Consider the following 22,894-nt stretch of genomic DNA (forward strand, 5'->3'; position numbering starts at 1 on the left):
ACTTTATTGTTCTTAAATTAAAGCTGTCAGAAAGGTGATAGCTGAAAGTAAAAAAATAAATGCTCAGTGAGTGTTTTTAACAGCCTCAAGTTGTTAAGTATGTAAATAGGTTAGAGTGTCGTTCCCCATCCAGCACAGTAGGGGGCAGCAGTGGCGCAGCTTCAGCAGCCTCCTTTCAAGCAGCTGGTTAGCTGTACAAGGTGCGGCAGAGAAAAACACAATCGCTAGCTCATGGCTAGTACGGTTGACGTTTAGTTTTTTACTCGCCGTGTTTTATCAGAAAAGGCAGAGATCGGATGTTGTTTTTTTAAATACTGTGATGCCTAAGTAGTTATTAGAGTGTTCGGAGTCTGACCGAGTCGCTCAGTACAAGCAAGAGCACAGGAACATATTTTATCCTCAGCCGGAAAATCTACGGAGCTAACATTAGGTAGCTAATGCTAGGGTAGCTAGCGGGCTAGCTTTCACAAGCCAATACCAACATTTCCTGAGTTGATTTTATTAGCGCCAAGGTTGCAATGGCTGATGTTGACAAGCTCAACATAGACAGTATCATCCAGCGTCTTTTAGAAGGTAAGACCACGATGAAGTATTACCTATAAAATACCAGTTTTATTTGAAAGCAGTTAGTCAGACGACTGTGGTTAGCGTTAATATGTGTGCCCACATCCTTTATTATACCTGGTTAACGGTTAGTTAGTTGTTTGGCGGATTGTTTGGTTTGGGCTCATTTTTTATTATTAAGGATAAGCGTGAGTTTCACAATGTCTGTGTCATGGTTTGGAGTGTTGTGTGTCTGAAGGGCACCAGATGACACACTTGAATGACACAAACGCTGAGCATTTTGGAGGTGTACGTACTTTGGAAAGTACGTTCCTGGGAACGACACGGCCTCTGCAACGGGCCACTGCAGGAGGCGTTATAAACTAGCTGTAACTGTGTCATCAGCTGGTGTGTGTGTGTGTGTGTGTGTGTGTGTGTGTGTGTGTGTGTGTGTGTGTGTGTGTGTGTGTTTCTTTCTGCTGACTTCTTGGTGTATGTTATTGTTTTTGCAGTCAGAGGAGCAAAGCCTGGCAAGAATGTGCAGCTGCAGGAGAATGAGATTCGAGGATTATGCCTCAAATCCAGGGAGATATTTCTGAGTCAACCCATTCTTCTGGAATTGGAGGCTCCCCTCAAGATTTGTGGTGCGTTTTACATGGATGAGTGTGCAGTATCTACCAGAAAAATATGGATATGCAATTAATTGGTATAACAACTGATGAGATTCAAGGACATAACAGCATATGATGTCTCATAACATAGCTCGTCTAATACTGTGCCTAAATTCAGCTGTCCTTGTCCTGTAGGTGACATCCATGGTCAGTACTATGACCTACTGAGGCTCTTTGAATATGGGGGTTTCCCTCCAGAGAGCAACTACCTGTTTCTGGGAGATTACGTGGACAGGGGGAAGCAGTCTTTGGAAACCATCTGTCTTCTGCTGGCTTACAAAATCAAATACCCGGAGAACTTCTTCCTGCTGAGAGGAAACCATGAGTGTGCTTCAATCAACAGAATATATGGTTTCTATGATGAATGTAAGCTATAGTAATGATGTAATTTGCAGTTGTTGACTTCTTGTAGTGAGGAGAAAATGATTGTGGTGAATGGGCTGTGTGGCTTTAATAATCCCATTGTCATGGTGCTTTAGGCAAAAGAAGGTACAACATCAAACTCTGGAAGACCTTCACAGATTGTTTCAACTGCCTCCCAATTGCCGCAATTGTTGATGAGAAGATCTTTTGCTGCCACGGAGGTGAGTTTTTGTTTTTCGGGGTAAAAACAGCTTTGTAAAGATTTTTTTGTCTACTTATGTTTTAAGCATATATTTTGTGTGCCAGGTTTTGGCTTTACCCATATGTACATGGTATTTTCAATATTGTCATGGTTGTCTATACTTTTTTTTCGTGCTCTTCTATGTAGGATTGTCACCTGACCTTCAGTCAATGGAGCAAATCAGACGCATCATGCGCCCAACTGATGTTCCTGACCAGGGTCTGCTGTGTGACTTGCTTTGGTCTGATCCAGACAAGGATGTTCTGGGTTGGGGGGAGAACGACAGAGGTGTATCATTTACCTTTGGCTCAGAGGTGGTGGCGAAGTTTTTGCACAAGCATGATTTGGATCTGATCTGTCGTGCCCATCAGGTAATAGCAATAACCCTCATTGAGGGTACAAATGTGACCGAGCAACATTGCTGTGTGTTGTACTTATCACTGGGTACACACTGTGTGTTAGGGCTTGTGACTAGTTTCTTGATTGATAATAAACGGAAATTATTAACTGAAAAAACAAAGTTCAGTATCCTAAAGAAAACTTGAAAATACATATTTAAACTTGTAGTGTGTTTCTTGTTAATCAACTTTTACTCTGAACTTTTTATCCACTGAACTCTTTTCGTTCAGCACAAAAAAACTGACATAAATTCAATAACAGCCTACTTAAGTCTACAAAATTCTCGTCTCATTGACAGGTTGTTGAAGATGGCTATGAGTTCTTTGCGAAGAGGCAGCTTGTCACTTTGTTCTCAGCACCTAACTATTGTGGAGAGTTTGACAATGCTGGCGCTATGATGAGTGTGGATGAGACCCTCATGTGCTCCTTTCAGGTGAGATGCCATAGCTTGTGTATTAAGTTATGAAATTAGATTTTAAATATCCTAACTATTATTACTCAATTGGACAATAATTACATGAATGCAGGTTTTTGACTTGTATGGCATTTAAAGGTAAATAGTTGCAACGGCTAGAACAGGGGTCGGCATCCCATCCCCGATCTTTCATCCTCATACTGCAGCTCTGTGTGGCTTTGGAAAATAAATTATTTAAGTTAGATAAAAGTATTTAAAGTGTATTTTGTTTGTTAGTTCTTTTTTTAAATTGTAGTTCTACATTGGAAGATTATTCTGATCTTGAAATATTAAATTATGGTTATATTTTATTCTTTTTTATCGCTCAAAATTGCATTGTAGTCGTGCTTCCTAGGCAAGAAACGGCAGAACCAGGCACGGGCTGGATGGCCCACCTGCCTCTGCCGGGTAGAGTCAAGCAACAGAGAAGAGAAAAAAGATCAAATGATGACAAAAATACTGCAGCATAAAACTAAAAAGGCAGGAAACAAAACACTGTCGGGTTGGTTGAATCAAAAACTGCTGGAAACACACAGCTTCATGTCTGATATGTGCAATGTACAAGTTGAACCTGTAAGTTGCTGCTAGAAGGGCCTGTGTATTAAGCTATGAAGTGGACAAGCGGTGAAATAGACGGTAGAGACAATTAATTTGGTTCTATTTTTGACAATATGTGCTCTAATTTCCATCAGGCATATAAATATTTGAAAGAGATTTATTTTATTTTCTAAATTTTATTAAATGCTCCCTACATTCTCATACTGCCTAACGTGCTGCTGTACCGTACAAAAAAATAAAACTATATTCTTGCATATGTTGGAGTTAGTCGCTTTGGTTAAGATTGGTTAAACACTTCTCTTCAGGTGTGTTTTACCACAGCATCATGCAACCTCTGTATCCCTTTTGTAGATTTTAAAACCAGCTGAAAAGAAGAAATCCAACGGCAGCCGTCCTGTGACTCCTCCCCGAAACATGGTCACCAAGCAAGCAAAGAAATGAGGGGACAGGTCAGGAGCATATGAACAGAGTTTCTCTTGTCCGCTCTGCTTTCATATACTGCATTTGGAGGATTGGTTATCCTTCATGCTGCCAATAAAGTTATTCACTCCTACCTGATGATGAAAGCAAAATATTTTGTTGTTTTGTCCACAGGGGTAAAATTGATATGTCACCATGAAAACCTCAGGTGTTTTGCACTCCATTTTGCAGCTAGTCTTTGCCACATATGACTGTTCAATCAGGAAAATGTAACAATATGGCTATTTATGCACAGGAATGCCTTGTTTAAAGCTGTGCACAATTTTTCCAGATAGTTTCTTGTCTGTCATACTTTTCTCACTGTCAATAATGGATATCAATGCTATAAAACTATGGGGAAAGTCACAAACACCTGTTTACTTCTGTAAAACTTCATTTACAGTTAATTTGCAGTCTGTCACAGAACATTGATTTTTCCACTGCATTGTCACATTTTTAAACAACTGTTGTGCTAAATTAAATGAATAAGCAAACACTCTTGTAATGTCTAAATCTTTCTAATAAACTTTGAGCGTATTTTAGGGGGAAAATATTTCTGGATGTCATTTATTTCTTCTGTAATGTTTTTTGCCTTTTGAAAATCAAAATTTAAATACAGGTTGTAAATTCCATATGCTGAATAAAATGTCCTTCTCGTCAGTCAATACCCACAAGGGGGAGACAAATTATAGTATTGAGATAGAAGTTACCCAAAATATAAGGATGGCAATGAGTAAGTTACTTAAATTTATATCAATTATAAATTGAAATAAATTTTAAATTAAAATATTTAGGGCCACATACCTGTTTAAAATAAAATTATTTGTCAATTAAAATAAATTAAGATTAAGAAGATAATAAGATCTGTTTAAGTTCCATTACGTAGTGTGCATGGTGCTTGATTTGAGCTCGTTTTATCCTACATGAGAACAATGACCCAAGTGTGGTGTCAACTATGCATGAATTGTTTAGAGGAGAATCTAGCTGGTAATCTCACTCCTTCTGAGGTCATCTTCAAGTCAAACTATCTAGAAGGAAGTGCTTCCAGAAGCACTGTGTGAAATGAGTTTCTGGCACTGCAAATGGGGCATTATCTTACCAAAGCAAACTCTGAAGGAAAATTAATTCGTATTTTTAATGGGAATGATTAAAATTAGGATTAGTCATGTAAAGATTAAAAAAACTGTGAGTCTTAGACCAAAAGCGATGTCAGAATAATGTTATCAATTAGTCAATGAATGCATTTCTTCTTAACTCCCATATTGCAATATGTGTATTGTGTGCAATATTTATTTTATTCTGCCTTTTTTTATTTTATTATTAATTTTAATTAAATGGAATAACAATCTACCCACAAAACCTTGCTTGCATTTCTTCTACGTGCGATACAAGTTCACAAAGTGACATTTCCTTATTAGGAGTTGATCGGATTTCGTAATGTTGTGTGACGTCACAGAAGTCACAAGACCCAGCCAGCGGAGCAGCGTGTCTGAGGCCACGGTACAGTTTGTCCAAATTCCGTGTTATGTAGTGGCTCCGAGGAAGAAGCGACAGCATGGCCGCGGAGAACCAGCATTTACGGGCACTGCGGCGCGGAGGCTGCGGCGGTTGGCTGTGAACTCGGTCGTTTTCTCCGGCGCAGCGGTCCGAGCCCCGCGGCTGTTATTCTCTCGGCGGCGGGCTTTGTCTATGCGCGCGTGCAGCTCAGCCGCGTTAGCGCCGTAGCGAGTCCACACGGTGCGCTCACATCGGCGCTAAGCTAGCGGGCTGCTAGCTTGGCAGGTCTGCGTGGAGGGAGCCGCTGCGTGGGTGATGTTGTCCGTGCTGTCCTACGGCAGACTGGTTGCCAGAGCCGTCATCGGCGGACTTTCTCAGACCGACAGCCGCGACTACAGCCTGGTGACAGCGAGCTGCGGCTTCGGCAAAGACTTCCGTAAGGGCATCCGGAAGAAGGGCATGTGCTATGGGGACGACGCGTGTTTCATCGCCCGGCACAGATCCGCCGACGTTCTGGGTGAGTGTCTGTTCTGTTTGCTGAGTGCGGCGTTATGCAATGCGGTGTTCCTACGCTGGCCGTGACGCGATGCCGGGTCTAAGGCCAGCCGTTCTGTTTGAAGTGGGAAACACACGATGTGCTTCACATCATGTAAACATCGGTGCGGTGCTGAATGACTGCGCGGATCGAAGTCTGCGGCTTATCCACTGCGTCATTGTTTGGCTCTTTTACTGCTCTGTCTAATTAGCAATCCTGAATCTCTGGCTTTATCTTATGTATTATCATGTAATAGGGCAGCCTTTATAATCTACTGTGTTGATGATGAATAAATGACAGCACATACTGTAGGCCTTATAGTTCTGTAGTCTGTAATGAATGCTTTCTGAATTCATAAGGTATCATAAAGTAGCGTCATTTAATTTTAGGTTCGACTAGTTTCAAAGTTGTGCATCGACACTAAGTGTGCCAGAGTCTCACACAATGGTCAGTGGAGCCGATGCGCGTGTACAGGGAGTCACAGGTCTAAGGTTTGTAGGAAACACTAAGCAAATTGTAACAAGCACATTCTAACCTACGACGCAGAGCACTGTACAGTCTATACAAAGATGGATGACGGCCTCGGCCTTAGTGACAGTGATCATTGTTTATGTTTCACCAGAACCCATTAATTAGAACGTATTCCTGCTGTGTAAAGGTGTTGCAGACGGCGTAGGCGGCTGGCGTGACTACGGCGTGGACCCATCGCAGTTTTCAGGTACGCTGATGAAGACGTGCGAGAGGCTGGTGAAGGAAGGACGGTTTGTCCCCAGCAGCCCAGTGGGCGTCCTCACCACCAGCTACTACGAGCTGCTGCAGAACAAAGTGCCATTACTGGGTGAGTAAAGCCACCAGAGAAACATCATTTCAGCGTTTGAGCCTGAACTATAGGGGACTGTGTCACATTTTAAGTTAGATTATCTGCCGGTGAGTAAATATTTATGCGTCTAATCAGCGCCTGAAAGACTTTTCACATTATTTATGTTATGTTGGCCTGCAGACTCCAAGTGCACGATTTAAGGTTTGGCTGTTGATGTCTGTTTAGCGGTACCTTGGAGCCTTTTGCATTATTACTCAGAACAACCTGATCCCTTTAAAAACCAAATCAAAATGTCCCGACCTCTCCCACGTAGTTCACTTCCAAAATTCTTTTCCTCCTTTACTGCACTTCCTGACAACAGCGCGTGCAACAACATGTAGCATCAAGGAACAAATGAGCTCTGCCTCTGCCAGTACTTTTCCACCCAGTTATCACATGTGCAGTGGGGGGACAACACTGTATTGTGCTGTGGCTTTACAGAGGGAACGGTCTTGAGACTGGCAGTGTGAGTAATTTTACAGCTGGAAGGAAAAGAACCCGGCAGAAGCGAGGAAGCGCCAGTGCGTGAGGTTGCTGATGGTTGATGCCTCACTGCATATTTGGGTGAGCCAGATGAATCAGCAGCAGGGTGTGGTCACACAAGGCCCTGCCCCACCAGCCCGTGTTTCCTCTTTGTCCTCTCCCACATGGTGGGATATTAGATATTAAAATGTCACACCAACTGTGGTGTGAGGATTGTGTTGGTTAAACTCAGACCATGTGATTGAGTCTCTCAAATGTATTTTTCTATAAGATTATGTCATACAAAGCTAGGAATAGTTGTTTGCTTTATTATAATGCAGCCATTTTACCAAAATTATGTACTGGAACATTTTCAGTTGCATTATAGTACACACTTGTTAATAATTAAATGAATAGTTTCTGGATTCCATTTACGTCAGCGTCAGGGTCCTGACTTTGTGCATGTTGACTTTCTGTCAGACTGTCACACTTTTGTATAGACAACACGGCCATTGTTGATGTTGTTGGCGAACCATTTCAATACCTATACTTGCTCATCTGACCTGCCTCATCCTCATGTGCAGGAGCACATCTCCCAGTTGTCATTAGGACGGAAGGCGGGTAAACCCCACATGACAGTCCACCACACACGAATCACTCACACCAATGGGTCACAAATTAACCTGACTGTACAGTATGTCTCTGGACTTTGGAGCCTCACCTTAACCCTTCACCTGCCTAACTATGATTTTATCTGTTCTTGCTATTTTGACATGAATGTGCTCCTCAGAGAAGCACACTGTCTGACAGTGTATTTTGGTTTTAATGCGTCTCTCCCCTTTTTGTGCTTCTGCTGTCTGCAGGTAGCAGCACGGCCTGTATCGTGATATTGGACAGGCAGAGTCACCGGCTGCATACAGCTAACCTGGGAGACTCGGGCTTCCTCGTGGTGCGTGAAGGCGAGGTGGTCCACCGCTCAGACGAGCAGCAGCACTACTTCAACACACCCTTCCAGCTCTCCATCGCTCCACCGGGGGCCGAGGGGGCCGTCCTCAGTGACAGGTGAGCCGTCAATGGACCAGCTGACGGAGCTCATAAATGTGTTCTGTACAACCCGTTAACAGTACCCATTACACGGAACATATAACTAACTACACCTCAGGTTGTTGTGTTTGTGTCATTAGCTTACATTACACCAGCTTTTAGTCAATATAGTGCACAGTTGTAGCATAACGGCATGTCAGGGGACATGTGCTGTAGTGTCCTCTTGCACTGGCACATAGCAGACGTCAGTAGAGTGTAAGGCCATTGGATGCCTACCAAGCTCCCCCTCTTACCCGGGTCAAAGTCTGTGAGGGCTGATGGGCAAACTGAGAAGTCACAGCCAATCCCACTGCAGCAGACTCAGCCACCTTTACACTTGCTTCGTCTTGAATGAGGTAGATTATTGGGAACATTGGCAGTGGTTCATTTCTTTGCCTGCTCAACGCAACAATATGCTTTGTAAAATGTGAGATTGAGGCAGATTGTTAAAGCTTTTCTGACCCAATTCTCATTGACCAGCCTGGTACCAAAAACATTCCATACCTTGCCTGTTAGATGAGGTCCTGGAGCTGTGTGTGGGATCATTTGAATATCTCACAAACAAATATGATGTTGAAGACTGATATCTAGGCAGGTGGAATAAATCTGTGCTTATTTAATATTGACCAGAAAAGCACGTAACAAATGGACTGTGAATATAAGATCCACTGAGAGGTAAACATTTTCAGTGGAGCACACTAATTGTTTTACTGGTTTCACATGGATGTTTTACACAGTTTTATTTAGTGTGTGTGTGTGTGTGTGTGTGTGTGTGTGTGTGTGTGTGTGTGTGTGTGTGTGTGTGTGTGTGTGTGTGTGTGTGTGTGTGTGTGTGTGTGTGTGTGTGTGTGTGTGTGTGTGTGTGTGTGTGTGTGTGTGTGTGTGTGTGTGTGTGTGTGTGTGTGTGTGTGTGTGTGTGTGTACTGCAGTTTCAGCTACAGCAGAATCACAGGACAGGCTGTCCCTAGGGCTTTGGCGCCATGCTTCTCGCTGCAGTCCAGACAGTTCGTAATGAATAACATTTATGACAGGCTAGGGGGTGTATAGCAGACTGAGGGCATCTTCTAAGAAGTGAACTTGACACTGGCACAGCAGACTAAATTGGTTTCTGCCAATTCGTATTTGTAGTACCATAGTCCTAATTGCAGCAGCTTTTAATGGCCCTGAGTGCCCTTTCTAAAACCACCATGTGATGATTCCTAGAATTTGTTCTCATACAGCACATTACAGTATCTTTATGTAGCAAAGATAAAATATCATCGGGACCTGGAGTTTAGCTTTCCCTCTATGTAGAGTAAACTGTGATCTGTGAGTCTTCCTCAAGTAGAGGAGAAGCCAAGTCAGAGGTTTAGATTAATCAGGTTAATAGGGACAGATTCCCTCTGTGGCTCTGGGAGAGAGAAAAGGCTTAATGTGGTCACGCATGTTTACTCAGTTAAATAATTTTCACTTTGCTCTGTGTTCTCTGCCTAATTTCTGCATCTGTACCTGCAGCCCTGATGCTGCAGACAGCTCCACCTTTGATGTTCAGCTTGGTGACATCATCCTCACAGCCACTGACGGGCTCTTTGACAACATGCCTGACTACATGATCCTGCAAGAGCTGAAGAAACTCAAGGCAAGTCTGAAGCAGGTTTACTGCTGTGAGTGAAGTCCAAAATATGTGCACCACAGACACGTCATTCCTGCTTTGTTTTTGTTTCTCAGAACACAAACTATGAGAGTATCCAGCAGACTGCGCGGAGCATTGCAGAGCAGGCTCATGTACTGGCATATGACCCCAACTACATGTCACCTTTTGCCCAGTTTGCCTGTGACAATGGATTGAATGTAAGAGGTAAGGCTGTCAACTCCACTGGAATCAAAAAGCAGCTAACCAGATTTTTTTGATCTGCAGTCTGATGGCACTGTTTTTGTCCAGGGGGAAAGCCAGATGACATCACAGTGCTACTGTCCATCGTGGCAGAATACACCGACTAGGTCGCACAGAGCTGTGATGAACTACTTTGACTCCTGCTGGACAGGACGGAAGACTGATGTCAGACGCCTCCCCCGCATCGACTGGCTCAGCCTAAACCTCAGCTGATTATCCCTTTCTCTCCCACAAGCCCACTTGTCTGTGATTGTGTCCATCAAAGAGAAGCCTGAGACATCCTCTTGGCAAGGCTGTAGTACTGGCAACTCTGCAAGAGTTCCAGTGTTCACTGGGTAATCTCATTGCCCAAAATAAGCAGTCATGTTGGAGATAAGGATAAGGCGTCTTTCTCTAGTTGACGGTTTGGGCCAGAAGGAAGATTTGGAGACAAGGGAAGATGTAGGCAGACCGGAGGTGTTGGACTGTTAAAGTGGCCCCATGCTGAGCTGCCAGAAGGCAACCAGATAGTCAATCAGTGGATTTAAGAAGGGAACTGCACAGAAAGTGGTAGTGTTTGCTCCAATAAATGCACTGCCTTGTGCACATGGGGTTTCCTTGTGATATACCGCTATTTGGAATCCTTCATCAGCGAACCTGGAGCCTTGTTTGTGGATGCAGGGAGCTAATAGGATGTGAACAGTGTGCTGTCTTGTTAAATGTTTGCAAGAAAAGTAGTGTATGTGACATTTCTACACCAGTGGTTAGAAGAGTGGCAGCTGCCTTTTACAAACCAGTGCAATTCAAGACTTGCACACATTTTGTTACTTCATGTTTTGTATTCAAAATAACCTTGAGGTATATATTGTTGTCAAACTGATGCCCTCCCTTTAATCTCTCAGCTGTTGCTGCTGAAGTCTTTGACTGTGACTACATGTGGCGTGTCTGAATAAGTGTGTATGTGATGAAGGCACTTATGCTTGTCACTGTGTGCACTGATGTGGGTAGTTTGTGTCTATGATATGGACGTGAAGGCGGCAGACCTCTCCATATCCACAGGGCTGAATTGGTTTTACAGCCTCAAACGCACAAGTTTAAGACGCATATCTGAAAAAGCTAAAACACAGTGAAAGTTGGTCATGTGACCAAATGTATTTTTGTAACGTTGTCCAGTGGAATTGTTGAATTCCGTCACCGTATGAGTGTAGCTTTAGAAGCTGTTGTTCACAATCAGCATTTCCTTGCCATCTCCCTCTTGCTCTGGCGCTTCAATGTCACAGTTTTCAAGTGAAAAACGGTCACCTTTCCATTACATCACATTTTCACATTGCATTTAACATATTTCTCCATAGAATTAGCATTTTGTCTCATGTCACAATTATGTGCCTTGTATCAAATTTCATTCAGGCCAGCTACATCCAGCCTGAAACTCTTACGTAGTCATAACCTTTCCCCATCGTGCTCTGGTGTCTTTTACATCAGGTCTTTCTGCTTACAACATGTCACACCTTTTTCTCCTGAAATCTGCTTTCTGTGGTTAGGAAAATGAGAAAAGCCATCCCACGCTTAGAAAGTCCTCCCTGTGAGCAAGTCACCGTTTACAATCTGCACTGTGTGATGGATTGTCTCGCTCAATTAAACCCCCTCCACACTGCAAGGCTGCTGATGAGCAGATGTCGGTAAAGCAGTGAATGGATAGAAATGGTGCGGTGATAACATTACAGTACTGAGGACAATCTAAGCCGCCTTAACAAAGCAATGCCTCCCAAGTTGCATGGTACCGCCATCGTTAGCCTTGTGGCTCCTGCTTCCTCACATACCTGCCCTGTTCTGTTTCCCATCAACTTTGTTACAAGCAGAGCACATAAGTATAAAATCTAAAAGGTGTACAGTGAAATGCAGATATAAGTGAAAAGATTTTCATGTCTGTATCATATTTAAATAAAGACTATAGTATTTATTATTCCGTTGTCTCTGGTGTGTGTGTGATGAACATAAACACACACTTGGAATCAGATGAGAATAGTCCGCTACGGCTTCTTATCATAGTCAACTCTACGTATCGCTTAGCCTTGTAGGATGCTTGTGTGTCTTCTCACGTTTCACATCTGGCATATGAAAAAGTTACCATTAAAAGTTGAGCAACACAGAAACGAACAGTCAGCTCTTCAAATACCATGGCTACTGCACAAAACTTTGTATATAAATACATTTCGTGTGGAAACACAGAGCACATGAAAGTTATACTGACAACAGTGTGTGTTGGTAAATGTTATGATGTGGAATGAGTGCTTAGGGTGAAGGGATTTTTGAAAGGTCCTCCATGTCCTCCTCCATGTCGCTGTAGCATGCCAGAACAGGCAGCCTAGAGGTGCAGCCGCCATCATCCAGCTCTGAAGACAAAGCCCTGAACAGAAGGGAGCAAATCTACAGTGGAAAAAGATACTCATTAGTATAGAGTAGAGTGCTGCATCAGCCTGACACAAGCTGGAATCTAACATACACATTTCACAGACAAACAAAAACAAGAAATGTACAAAAAAGTAATATGTCAAAACTTTGGTGTTTATCATTCCACGTGTTATGGTGACAGAACACAGACTTCATGTCCGGTGTCACCTTGCCTGTCTTCCTCATGCCTCAGGCCAAATGCAGTGACACACTATGCACTCTGGCATACTTCCCAGGACAAGTTCAAATAAAACACTGGCACCTAACTGCTCCCTCCAACCTGTCAGAACTGTAAAGTATCCAAGCCTCAGGGAGCAATCAGAGGACACACGGGGATCCTAGTGACAATTAAGAACCAACAGGAAGCTCTGGTTACCGTTGTGGACGCAGGAGTGGCGCTGGCACGGTCACAAGCCTTGTCAGGTGCGTGGAGTGTGTCGGGCTCATAAATCTGAGGCAGAAGCTGCATCAGACTAGGTGGATGCATTGTAGGGCTGCCCTGACTGGACGCTACCCACTCCGTCATATCAGCAGCATTGCTGCTGTCTGCATTATGTAAATCCACAGGTAGCTCAGCAGCATCTGCACACCTAAGAGTACACACAATAGGTTTACACCATTCAACAACAGTCACAAGATTGTGTGCGGGAGTGAGTGGCATGAGGAGGTGGACTCTGACACCTTCCAGACAAGCAGCTATTCTTTTAAGCAGACAATCGTGTCATAGTATCTGAGTGAAATCCAACACTGGTCTCGGTTATAGTGGCATGTCTAATGGAGGGAGGTGAGATGGTGTTAATGCCAAGTGTGCAGAGGAAAAAGCAGCACACATTAGGGAATCAATAATCTCGTTCGTGAGTGCTTGTGCTAAGTGCATATCGCTCCACAGCCGTCAGCACAGCACGAGCAGCAAAAACAGGCCTTTAGAACCTTGTGTAACCACACAATGTCATGAACCCCAGAGAAGCAAGCACACCAGACGTACAAAGAAAACAAAACACGAGACAAGAAGGCAGTCAGAAATCTCCAGACCACATAAGGGTTCTTAACTTGATGCAGTAGACAAGCACAAACACAAAACATGAAATAACGTTGAAGGAGAGGAGATTTTCTTGAATTCCCACAGTAACGGCCCTACTGACTCCCAGCAGTGCACACCAGGAAACTACAAATGACCCAGATGTCACACAGTACAGCTGGGACTGGTGTGACCAGGCCCACCAGGAGCCCCGAGTGCAGTACAACAAAGAGAGAGAGGGTTAGCGGAGCAGGACAGTGACACTGGCCGAGCACCCTCATGGGCTGGCATAGCAGAGATGAGGGATTAAACACGTCACGCAGACAGGCCTCTGACCTGACCCCACATGTCCTGGGCTTGCCCTATTTCTCTGTTACGGACAGCAAGGCTGGTTTGCTCCAACACTTTGTCCACTTACCAAGCTAAAAGCACTAGAGGCCTGTGGGAAGTTTCCATCGTGTTCTCATGGGCTTCATATGTATAATAACAACAAAAGCCTTCATTCCTTAATTGAGGAGTATTAAACTGAGCCTGTTGGCTGCAGACAGGATTAAAAGCGGTGTCAACGGGGCACAGTCAGGTGGTGGTTACCTGGCGGTAGGAGGCGCGTCGGCCACATTAAGCTGAGAGGAATCCCAGCTATCGGAGTCTATCAGAGTTGCCAGCACCACGGTGGCCTCCAGGACCATGTCCTCCACAGAGAAACACACGGGCCTGCAACCAACATCAACAGCCGTCTGGAAGCACTGTGTTGGTTTTAACGCTGCCAGTGTGGTTTACATGATTACAGAGCAGCCCCGAAGAGTTCTGATGCTGTCTGATGGTAATCACACAGCCACTCGCTTTGGAGTGCTTAGTGATACAGCACCACACAGACTGATGCCGGTCTCTGGGGATAATCATGACAGCAAAGCACTTACTTCCCAGCAGCGCCGAAGCGGATGGACACTTGCAGGAAGTGTGACTCTGCAAACGAGAGGAAACCCTGAAAAACACAACAGCAGGCGTTCACCGGCGACACTCAGACATACTTGCCTGCATCTGCGTCACAACAATAGCACAGTATCAGCTGATCACACAGAGGGCAGATTAGTGGCCTGTTGACAAAAATCAGACCAGGATTTTCAAACCTGACAGATTACACCAGCTGCTACACTGGTGTAATGAAGATCCTCAAACCATCCAAGGCGCCCAAGAAACATTCCAAATGTTACATTGTTTTGCTTTGCTTCTTAAACCCAAACAGAAGAAAGCTGTTTAAGTTTGGCTGTGTCCATCTAGACCATAACAAACTCAGCATTACTGAGCATGAGATCATGCACTGCCTGGCCAAAACTGTGGCCACCTGGACTGATGATCTGGGGCTGCTGCTGCAGTTGGTCAGGTCACAGAGCATATGACAAGATGACAATGCCACACACACACAAGCACTACTTAATACTCTCATTTGACGCGATTAGCAGAAACACCTAAATTAACAGTTACCCTCAACTCCTTTAGACAGAATGTTATGTCCGAGTCCACTCCAATTTGAAGGGAGTCAAACTCATCGGGATGTAGGAACATCTGTGTGCACATCATCTTCCTACGATCTGTAACAGAAGTACATCCAAAAGGGTAACACAATGCTTCGGTGTATTAGCACTCTCATATTAGGCTGTAAACTGATACAGGAGCAGATTTTAAACAACATATGTTAAGCACCACTTCTGTGCCCAGAGCCAAACAATGAAAGACTAGCTCACCATTTCCCCCCTCTGAGTAATTTCTAAGGCCGACTTTCAAATGTGTTGTGGACAGAGTTATTTCTTCCTGGGACACTGGGAAATGTAGTACCATGTCACTAAGGAGCCTGCAGACAAAAACACCACAAAAGCGTCACAGCCAGGTGCTACGATGGGAACTTCCTCCACATCAGTCTGGTTGATTGAACTGAAGCGCAATTAACTGAAGCTGTAAGTGTGTTTCAGAAGATTCAATGGACCTGAGCTCAACACCCACAGATCTGAGAGTTAAGATACCGCTCGCTCCGTCCTTTTTCATAACAGGAATGTGACAGAGCTTAATGACAGATTACTTGGACGCTCACCTGGCAGGTGCCTTCAGCACATTTGGACAGAGGTGTGAGGCAAACACCGCCTGCAGAGCCTCACTCTCCTGGAAACGAAGGCTGTGTGTCTTGGTGATACCTGTTACAAAAGCACAGTAAAAGTGGAGCACACTGCCTCCGTGCGTTCAGTAGGCTACATATGATCTGCACCACTGTAAAGCTGCAACTGAGTGAAATAAATACTATCACATACAAGCAGGCTTTTTGGAAACGACTTTTCTCTTAACTTCTTAACCCAATAAAATATTACCCACCGTGTCTGCAAAAAAACTGGATTTCCACCTGATCACTGCGATCGCCGATCGATATCCTACATCGCTCCACGTTGCGCTCAATGGAAGTCAAACACCGAAAGAGCGGCAGCAGAGACTTTAAAAAAGCAGAGAAGCCTCAGACACGGCGGCGACAAGTGTACAGTGTGTGAAATGTCCACTGGGAACGGTGGATTTGTCGTCCACTGTGTGAGCGTTCCACCTTGGTGAGCAGCTCGCACTGCGGCGCCTCGCCGCGCCGCCCCGACGCTGGAGCCAGGCTGAACGTATGGAAGAACAGCGGCGAGAAGAGGAAGCAGCCGTACGCAGAGTGCGCCGCGTTCACGGACCTCAGCGCCAGCTGCAACACAGAGGCGCAGCTGCTAGCACAGGGCAGGCACCCGTGCACGTTCATGCACGTCCACCAGCTAACGGCTCTGAGCGCGCGCTGCTCACCCCTTTGACCCCTGGATCCAACCACAGCGTTTCTCCGATGCGGGACAAGGCGTGAACGGCCTTACCGAACACTGCGACACAACCGAATGCACACATTGACTACAATTTATCCATAATTGGTGCCAAAACTGAGATAAAATGCTTCGAAATACGATATCGTTTCAGAAATCTAAATATATGCTATGCTAAGATATACACTTAGGTTAGGCCAATAAAAATTAGCTAGCTAAAATAGCGAGAGTTTTTCATGACAATTATCACTAGTCAGACACGCAGCTCGAACCTAATCCTTCTATCAAAGTACATTTAACATAATAATTATGATATAATAAAAGTACATATTTTGATATAACCTTTAACACCATTTCCTTCAAGAACACAAATCATCTTTGCTGAAAACAGACTGACTGAGACCTGTCTGTCACCTGCCAATTAGCTAGCTTAGTTAGCTAAATATGTAAATGAGATACTAACAAAGGATTCTCTTCAAATTAATATTACTAATAATTACTAATTAGAGTTGAATGCTGGATACTTTTCAGGGAGTTACACAAATAAATTTAATAATAAATTTTTAAATTAAAGTATGTTAAAGTAATTTTTGTTATAACAAGTGGAAAAATGTGATATCAAGAAAAAGCATGTGTATTTATGTATATTGTTATAACACAACCTAACTGTATGTATACATTTGTAAAAAAAAAACTCCATTCTTGATCATCATTTTAAAAATGATCATTTGTTTAGATCTCTTACATTTTCAAAATAATAATATAGTTTGCTATGACGTCAGTTGACTATTTTTGAAGGTATGACATCAGAACCACCGTGCTGCTGCTGCTGCTTTTCTGACGTCCTTGTGGTTTTGCCCTTGACTTCATGTCCATGCATCCTTTGTCAATCCCCTAGTTCTCGTTTTACACACAGCATGAGGTGGATGGCAATGGTCAAAGTTTCTGTTAAAAATATTTGAATTACACTGGACTGAACACTTGCATGCAGCATAGTGCTGTTCCATCAGCCGTCTCGTGCTCTGTGCTGTAAACAGCTGCAATACTGCAAACGTCCAGCTGTAGCGTCAGGACGCTGAGACAAGCAGGAAATGTGATTGGACAATGATGACAGTAATCTTATTACAGCTGAGGAATAAATAATATTATAAATATTTCAGCACTTAATTATTTAATTTATGAGCTATTCCAGCTGTACACTTCATAGTTCATCTACATCATAGATTTGGGAAGATGTGTACTCTTCATGAGACAGCTATTGATCTTTGTTTCTTCATACATCTGTGCCACATGTCAAACCTTTCAACATGTAACAAAAGACTAATGCACTCAAAGGGTGCTTTTTGAAGTAACCAGAAAGATTCTGATACTGAAATTCAGAATGATTAGCTAAACTATATTACCAATACATTTGCATTCCAGTGATCAATTTTATAGATGAAAAATCTGAAAATAACAGGTTTATTTAAAACCTACTCATGTTTTTATCTGTCGAGCTCTTGTTAAATTCTGCAGACGTATAAATGAACAATGTCTACATTTAAGTGGAGAAATAAAATGTTGATTAATTATAGGCAACCTTGACTGTCACATTATGTTCCTACCTTCTGACCACTTCAATTAAAAAAAAAAAAAAGCTTTTTGTTTTTTTTGGTGTGTGTGGCAATTCAATGAAATAAACAATTCAAATTGGACAATTCATAGTTACTTGCAATTCTAAGATTTCCTTAGGATATGTAAAATAGGGTGCTAGCATGTTTAAGACCAGTAATTGTAATCAGCTGAGCATCAATGCTCAAGGTGAAATGAACCCTGTCCAGAAATGTGACTCTAGCCCTCTGCCTTTGTAACTGGAAGCCACAGAGTAATTTACGTAAACCCAAAGGTCTAATCTAAAATTTAAAACAAACTGGAAAATTTGGATCTCAAAGCAATCTGTTTACACACTTTATTGAGCATCATGTTCAATATACATTGTATTGACACCAAAAGGAAAAAAAAAGAAACTATGGCGTTAGGGTGGATTACCTGGACATACCGTTTTCAGAGCATATTGCTTAATGACATTTCAAACGCACCAAATCTGTGCAAATACAGTGAACACCGGTCAGAGGAGGTCATGGTAGGTTAGAAAATTCTGACTTAAAAAGGTAATGTCGACAGCAGTTATGTGAACGTCAAGTCTACAGAATGTACTAACAATGGTATCCTATTTAAAAAATACCCAGCTCCTTCAAACCTGATTGCATGTGCCAAAAGATGGTGAGCTAATTATTCAATGTCAGTCACAGATCAATCATGTATAACATAATTCAAAATAGATGTCAATGATGGCTCAAAAGTCAGCAGCATCATCAATGAAAGTGAACTCAAGTCAGAGGTTTCCAGACTCCACCCTTTAAAATAAAACCCACATGCAGGATAGTGTTCTTTTCCCCAGTAGAACATTTCATCTTATCCAAATAATAAGATATTTTCCAAGTCTATTGAGAACTATAAGCCAGATTTAAAGATTGAATAATAGTTATTGATATGATGTTGCTTAAATATGCACCAATCAGAACTCGAGATATTGGTGAAATTTAAAAGCCTAACTCAACCATCTATCCAAAGCCCCCCAGGTCTAAAGCCACAAGTAAATGGAATTCACACACCGTGTGTTTAAAAAGCCAAATGTGCCACAATAAAGCAATTACAACTAGCCTAAATTCTTCTACAGAGCCCCTAAGATTTCCCACGTTGATGGATTAAGAACGCAGATGATGGAATTTATCATCCATAAAAATTGAGGTAAGCTCATATGCCAGTTAACCAGTTCACATGTGGAATAGTCACAGCTTTGCCACCCCCTCCACCCCCAGGCTGTTTTGGTTGACTGTCATTTATAATGATGTGAAAAGACATAAGAGGAATGATTATTAATAGACATCTTTGTTGGCCATGATGGCCATGCTTTAAGGAAAAAGGTTGGGAATATTAGAAGTTTATCTTTTCAATTGTTTAACGAGAGCCTAATGCGATTAGATCCTGAGAAGTTGGCACTAACTTCCTGTTAACAGGAGAAAGGCTTCTACGAGTCTTACGTTTGAAAAGAGTAACTCTCAAATCAACAAGTAAGCCTTTAAAAATAACATTCATGGCTGGTGGTAAAACCTAATGAAGGGGCAGTTGTGCAGCATTGAGAGTTCTTGTAAATCTCTCAGACATACACCAGCATAGGGAGAAAATGCAAATAAGTCTCTGTGCAGACTGCATCAAAAGTCCCTCTGAAGGTTCTCACCTTGGGAAGCCTAACAAAAGGCAACAATAATTCAATGACAGTGTTGAAAATAATTTTATCTACCAACAGATGTGCCATGGGCCAACAATGATTTGACAACAGGTACACGGCAGGGAGGACGAGTGATGACCTAATGACAATGGGCTTTCGTTTGTATTACACAATCTTGACCACTAAATTGCATAAGAAACCTGTTATAAAGTAGAAACTGTTCAGCAGCAGATAAAAAAGCAAGTTCATTTACAGTAGTGACATATCTTACATCATTACATTTTCAAAATAAATAACTTAAATATACAAATCCAGGTAGGAAACAAATTAATTTCGCTGGTAGGGTTTTCAAATTGGCTCATCTTGCGGAAAATAACCGTTCAGAGAAATGTGGTTGAAGCCAACCAATTCCTCTGAATGGCAAAACAAGGGGTGCAAAAGCCTTTTGCTGAAACTTTCCTTCCTGAAGGCATTTCCTTAAACTGAAAATATAAAAATTATTTAATACAATTTCTTCCGCAAGCAAGGTTTCAGAAGTTCACCTTAAATTAAAGAGGTCAGTTTACTTACCCTGATATTTACAAGTGGCTCCTAATCAAATGCCATCTCTTGACTTTTTCTTACACAACGAGCCACCTTCCTCTTGAATTCACCGTTGGGATCCTCCCTCCACTCTTTCTGTGAGAGCAACATTAAAATGTTTACTTGAACTGCACAAATTACAAGAGTAAAAAGAGGAGGAAATAAAGGACGAGTAATGTAACTCACTGCAGCATCCACATTAGCTGGTGAATCACTGTTGGGATCTGCCAGCATGGAGATAACACTAATCATGATTGTCTCTACAGTGTGAATTGGAAGCCAGCGCTCTTCAGGCTTTTCATAACCAAACTTATCTTCTCCTGGCTCGTGCAAAATTGAGATGCAAACATCTCCATTCTTAGCGACTGTATAGGAACAGAAAATGAATGTATCCACTAGGTTAGTGTGAAGATGATTCTTATTGCAACTGAACTCATAATTAAAGCAACAAATGCCTTAAAAGGGAGTCAAAAATTCATTTCAATACACTTTGGAAACTAGAAACAAGTAATATTCAGAGAGCATAATTAATGTGTTTACCATTTGGGTGCCAGATTTCAGTGATAAACTTCATCTTTGGAGGCCGTAGTGGATAATCATAGGGAAATGTAAGGTATGCTTTGAAAAATCCTCCTTCGCTAAACAAAACAAAGACAAAACAAAGCAAGTGCAAATGAGAAGATATGAAGAATATTTAAGTATCTCTCAGACTTCAATAGACAATTGCTTGATCACTTACAAAAGGGTGTCCTGTGGACCAATAATCACAACCTCCCATTTATATATGTCATCATCATCGATCAGGCCAGCGGAAAAGCCCTCCACAGGGTTCTTGTTGAGCTCTGGCAAAAGATGAATGGAGTAATATTTAATGCAGAAGAGAACTACAGTACAGGATTTCAAACAAGCGAAAGGTTTATATATGCGAGCACATAACTATATAGAGCAGATATAAATGTAAATATAAATGGAACTGACTTCTAAGGGCGCTTGTAATTTTAAAGGCCCCTGCAAAGCACATAAATAAGTGACAGTGCACAAAGTCTGATAAAGGACACTCAAAATAATTGCTGCTATACAGTAAATGCTTTCAGAGGGCAAAGGTTTTAGAAACTTAAGCTGAAGACACGGATGAACCACATTAATGGGAAGTAATGGTAAAACCAAAAAGAGAGAATCAGATGATGATTTAGTGATGTTTCTGAGTAATATAACTGGTATTTTGAATCTAAAATGGTTAAATGCCTGAAATCAGCACCACTTTAATTGTAAAATTCATATAAAAATCTAGGAGACTGACAACTATAATTTTTGCATCCTTATTAAATAATATTTTAACTGCACTACTTTGTACAGCAAAGTATTAGTGTGACTGTGACAGTATTACCTGTCTATCCAGTAAATGTAAAGTTTGAATAGAATCGTGGTTTCCAAAAATAAGTCAAATGATTCACCGACTTGAAGAACTGAATAGACTGAAAGCAGTGAATCACATCACCACACACAGACACACAGACAAGCCAGGATTTAAATATTAGACAAATCAGCGCGCTATGATAAATTTGTCGGAAAAAACCCCTAAAAAATGTATTTTTTGCACTTCGCAAATGTCAAAGATTAAACGTCACCAGAGCATATTGTTTACAGCAGTACGCGGGCCACAGTGTAGTGCTGTAAAAACAGCCCGTGACAAAATGTCAGAACCGAGCAGTTATTATTTGGGTGACGACTCCCAAATTAAGCAGCCAATACGTCGTGTTTTTAAAGTGTTCAACTGGAACATTGCGAGCCACGGCGCTACGTGACAGCCGCACACCGCTTTCACATCACAGACGTTACTTATTACCATATGTTCGCGTTAAGTATGAACGTTGACAGATGTGCTAGCAATAATGTAGCTCACCACTATGTGAAAGCTACAGAATGTATCTAGTTATCATGAACCAATCCAAAGTCTTCAGAGCTCACGAGTCCGTGGATTGATTATTCCTTTGTTCCGTCAGCTAACGTTAACTAATGCCGAACTTGCTAGCCCGCTAGCAATGCTGTCTTCAGATGCCTCGCTATTTCAGCCACGTATACTAAAAATGTTCATGTTTTATTTGCCTTAGCGACCCGCTAATGACGCAGGCTTACCCACACACTGAATTGGCAGAGACCCATTATGTTAGCTTTCAGAGCGTACTCCTATGGCGTAAACATGGCTCTGCGTAGCTAGGAAAGCTAACGTTGGCGGCTATGTAAGTAGCCTTTTATCGGCTGGGTTTGCTCCACTTTTTCGCTGTCACATTACCTGCCAGTTGTTTTCGAAGAAGCAATGCTGATTGTTCGGTCATGGTATGTGGGCGTAAAAGAATAATCACTTGGCGCCAGCAAATTCTTCCGAAAAAGTAGCTAAATCGGAAACCGATGTGAGACGTTTCACTGACCGCTGCTGATTTCTCTGTGTTTTGACACAATGTTCAGCTGCTGGCTTTAGTTGTACGCATGCGCGCGCACGTGTGTGCGTTTCTTAAGCAATTCGTGTGAATTAAGGTGGAAAACATTCTTTCTAAGCTTCAAAACCAGTTTCTTCAACATACGTTAAACTTTCTGACTAAAATGAATGAACCACGTACAGTCCGTGTATGTTTTAAACACTTCATTTCTCCACCAGATCTAAAACTGACGAAGTGATGAAACGTTTTCTATTCTACTCTATTCTATTTTACCGATAAACGGGGACACGGCTTAGAATCCAACTTTGTTGGTCTAGTTTGTCTAGTTTT

The 22,894-nt window shown here is 42.3% G+C and overlaps 4 protein-coding genes across 6 annotated transcripts; 2 read left to right on the top strand and 2 right to left on the bottom strand.

Moving 5' to 3' along the window:
• The first annotated feature begins 174 nt into the window (after positions 1-174).
• Positions 175-4,241, top strand: ppp1cc (protein phosphatase 1, catalytic subunit, gamma isozyme). Its single transcript, XM_029161342.3, has 7 exons — positions 175-573; positions 1,056-1,187; positions 1,350-1,580; positions 1,694-1,798; positions 1,966-2,189; positions 2,516-2,650; positions 3,581-4,241. Exons 1-7 carry the CDS (start codon positions 519-521, stop codon positions 3,668-3,670), a joined length of 972 nt encoding a protein of 323 aa, XP_029017175.1. The 5' UTR covers positions 175-518; the 3' UTR covers positions 3,671-4,241.
• Positions 4,242-5,131: 890 nt separating this feature from the next.
• Positions 5,132-11,939, top strand: pptc7a (protein phosphatase targeting COQ7 a). The gene is made up of 6 exons (XM_029161343.3): positions 5,132-5,702; positions 6,379-6,558; positions 7,905-8,103; positions 9,619-9,742; positions 9,832-9,961; positions 10,046-11,939. Exons 1-6 carry the CDS (start codon positions 5,501-5,503, stop codon positions 10,102-10,104), a joined length of 894 nt encoding a protein of 297 aa, XP_029017176.1. The 5' UTR covers positions 5,132-5,500; the 3' UTR covers positions 10,105-11,939.
• rad9b (RAD9 checkpoint clamp component B) lies at positions 11,906-16,760 on the bottom strand. 3 transcript variants are annotated; one of them, XM_029161339.3, is made up of 11 exons: positions 16,616-16,760; positions 16,263-16,333; positions 16,030-16,167; positions 15,810-15,924; positions 15,535-15,634; positions 15,191-15,297; positions 14,931-15,037; positions 14,366-14,430; positions 14,037-14,159; positions 12,804-13,017; positions 11,906-12,403 (listed from the first exon to the last, which is right to left on the bottom strand). In XM_029161339.3, exons 1-11 carry the CDS (start codon positions 16,647-16,649, stop codon positions 12,269-12,271), a joined length of 1,209 nt encoding a protein of 402 aa, XP_029017172.1. In that variant the 5' UTR covers positions 16,650-16,760; the 3' UTR covers positions 11,906-12,268. The 3 variants fall into 3 exon arrangements, with proteins under 3 accessions (XP_029017172.1, XP_029017173.1, XP_029017174.1); XM_029161340.3 differs by lacking the exon at positions 12,804-13,017; XM_029161341.3 differs by lacking the exons at positions 16,030-16,167; positions 16,263-16,333 and having other exon boundaries at positions 16,616-16,706.
• A 1,447-nt stretch (positions 16,761-18,207) lies between these two features.
• Positions 18,208-22,604, bottom strand: LOC114861765 (ubiquitin-conjugating enzyme E2 G1-like). Its single transcript, XM_029161344.3, has 6 exons — positions 22,420-22,604; positions 20,866-20,968; positions 20,667-20,764; positions 20,313-20,491; positions 20,115-20,222; positions 18,208-20,026 (listed from the first exon to the last, which is right to left on the bottom strand). The coding sequence occupies exons 1-5, from the start codon at positions 22,460-22,462 to the stop codon at positions 20,136-20,138; spliced, it is 510 nt and encodes a 169-aa protein (XP_029017177.1). The 5' UTR covers positions 22,463-22,604; the 3' UTR covers positions 18,208-20,026; positions 20,115-20,135.
• Positions 22,605-22,894: the final 290 nt, after the last annotated feature.

Source organism: Betta splendens, chromosome 9 (assembly GCF_900634795.4).
Source record: "Betta splendens chromosome 9, fBetSpl5.4, whole genome shotgun sequence".
Taxonomy (NCBI): domain Eukaryota; kingdom Metazoa; phylum Chordata; class Actinopteri; order Anabantiformes; family Osphronemidae; genus Betta; species Betta splendens.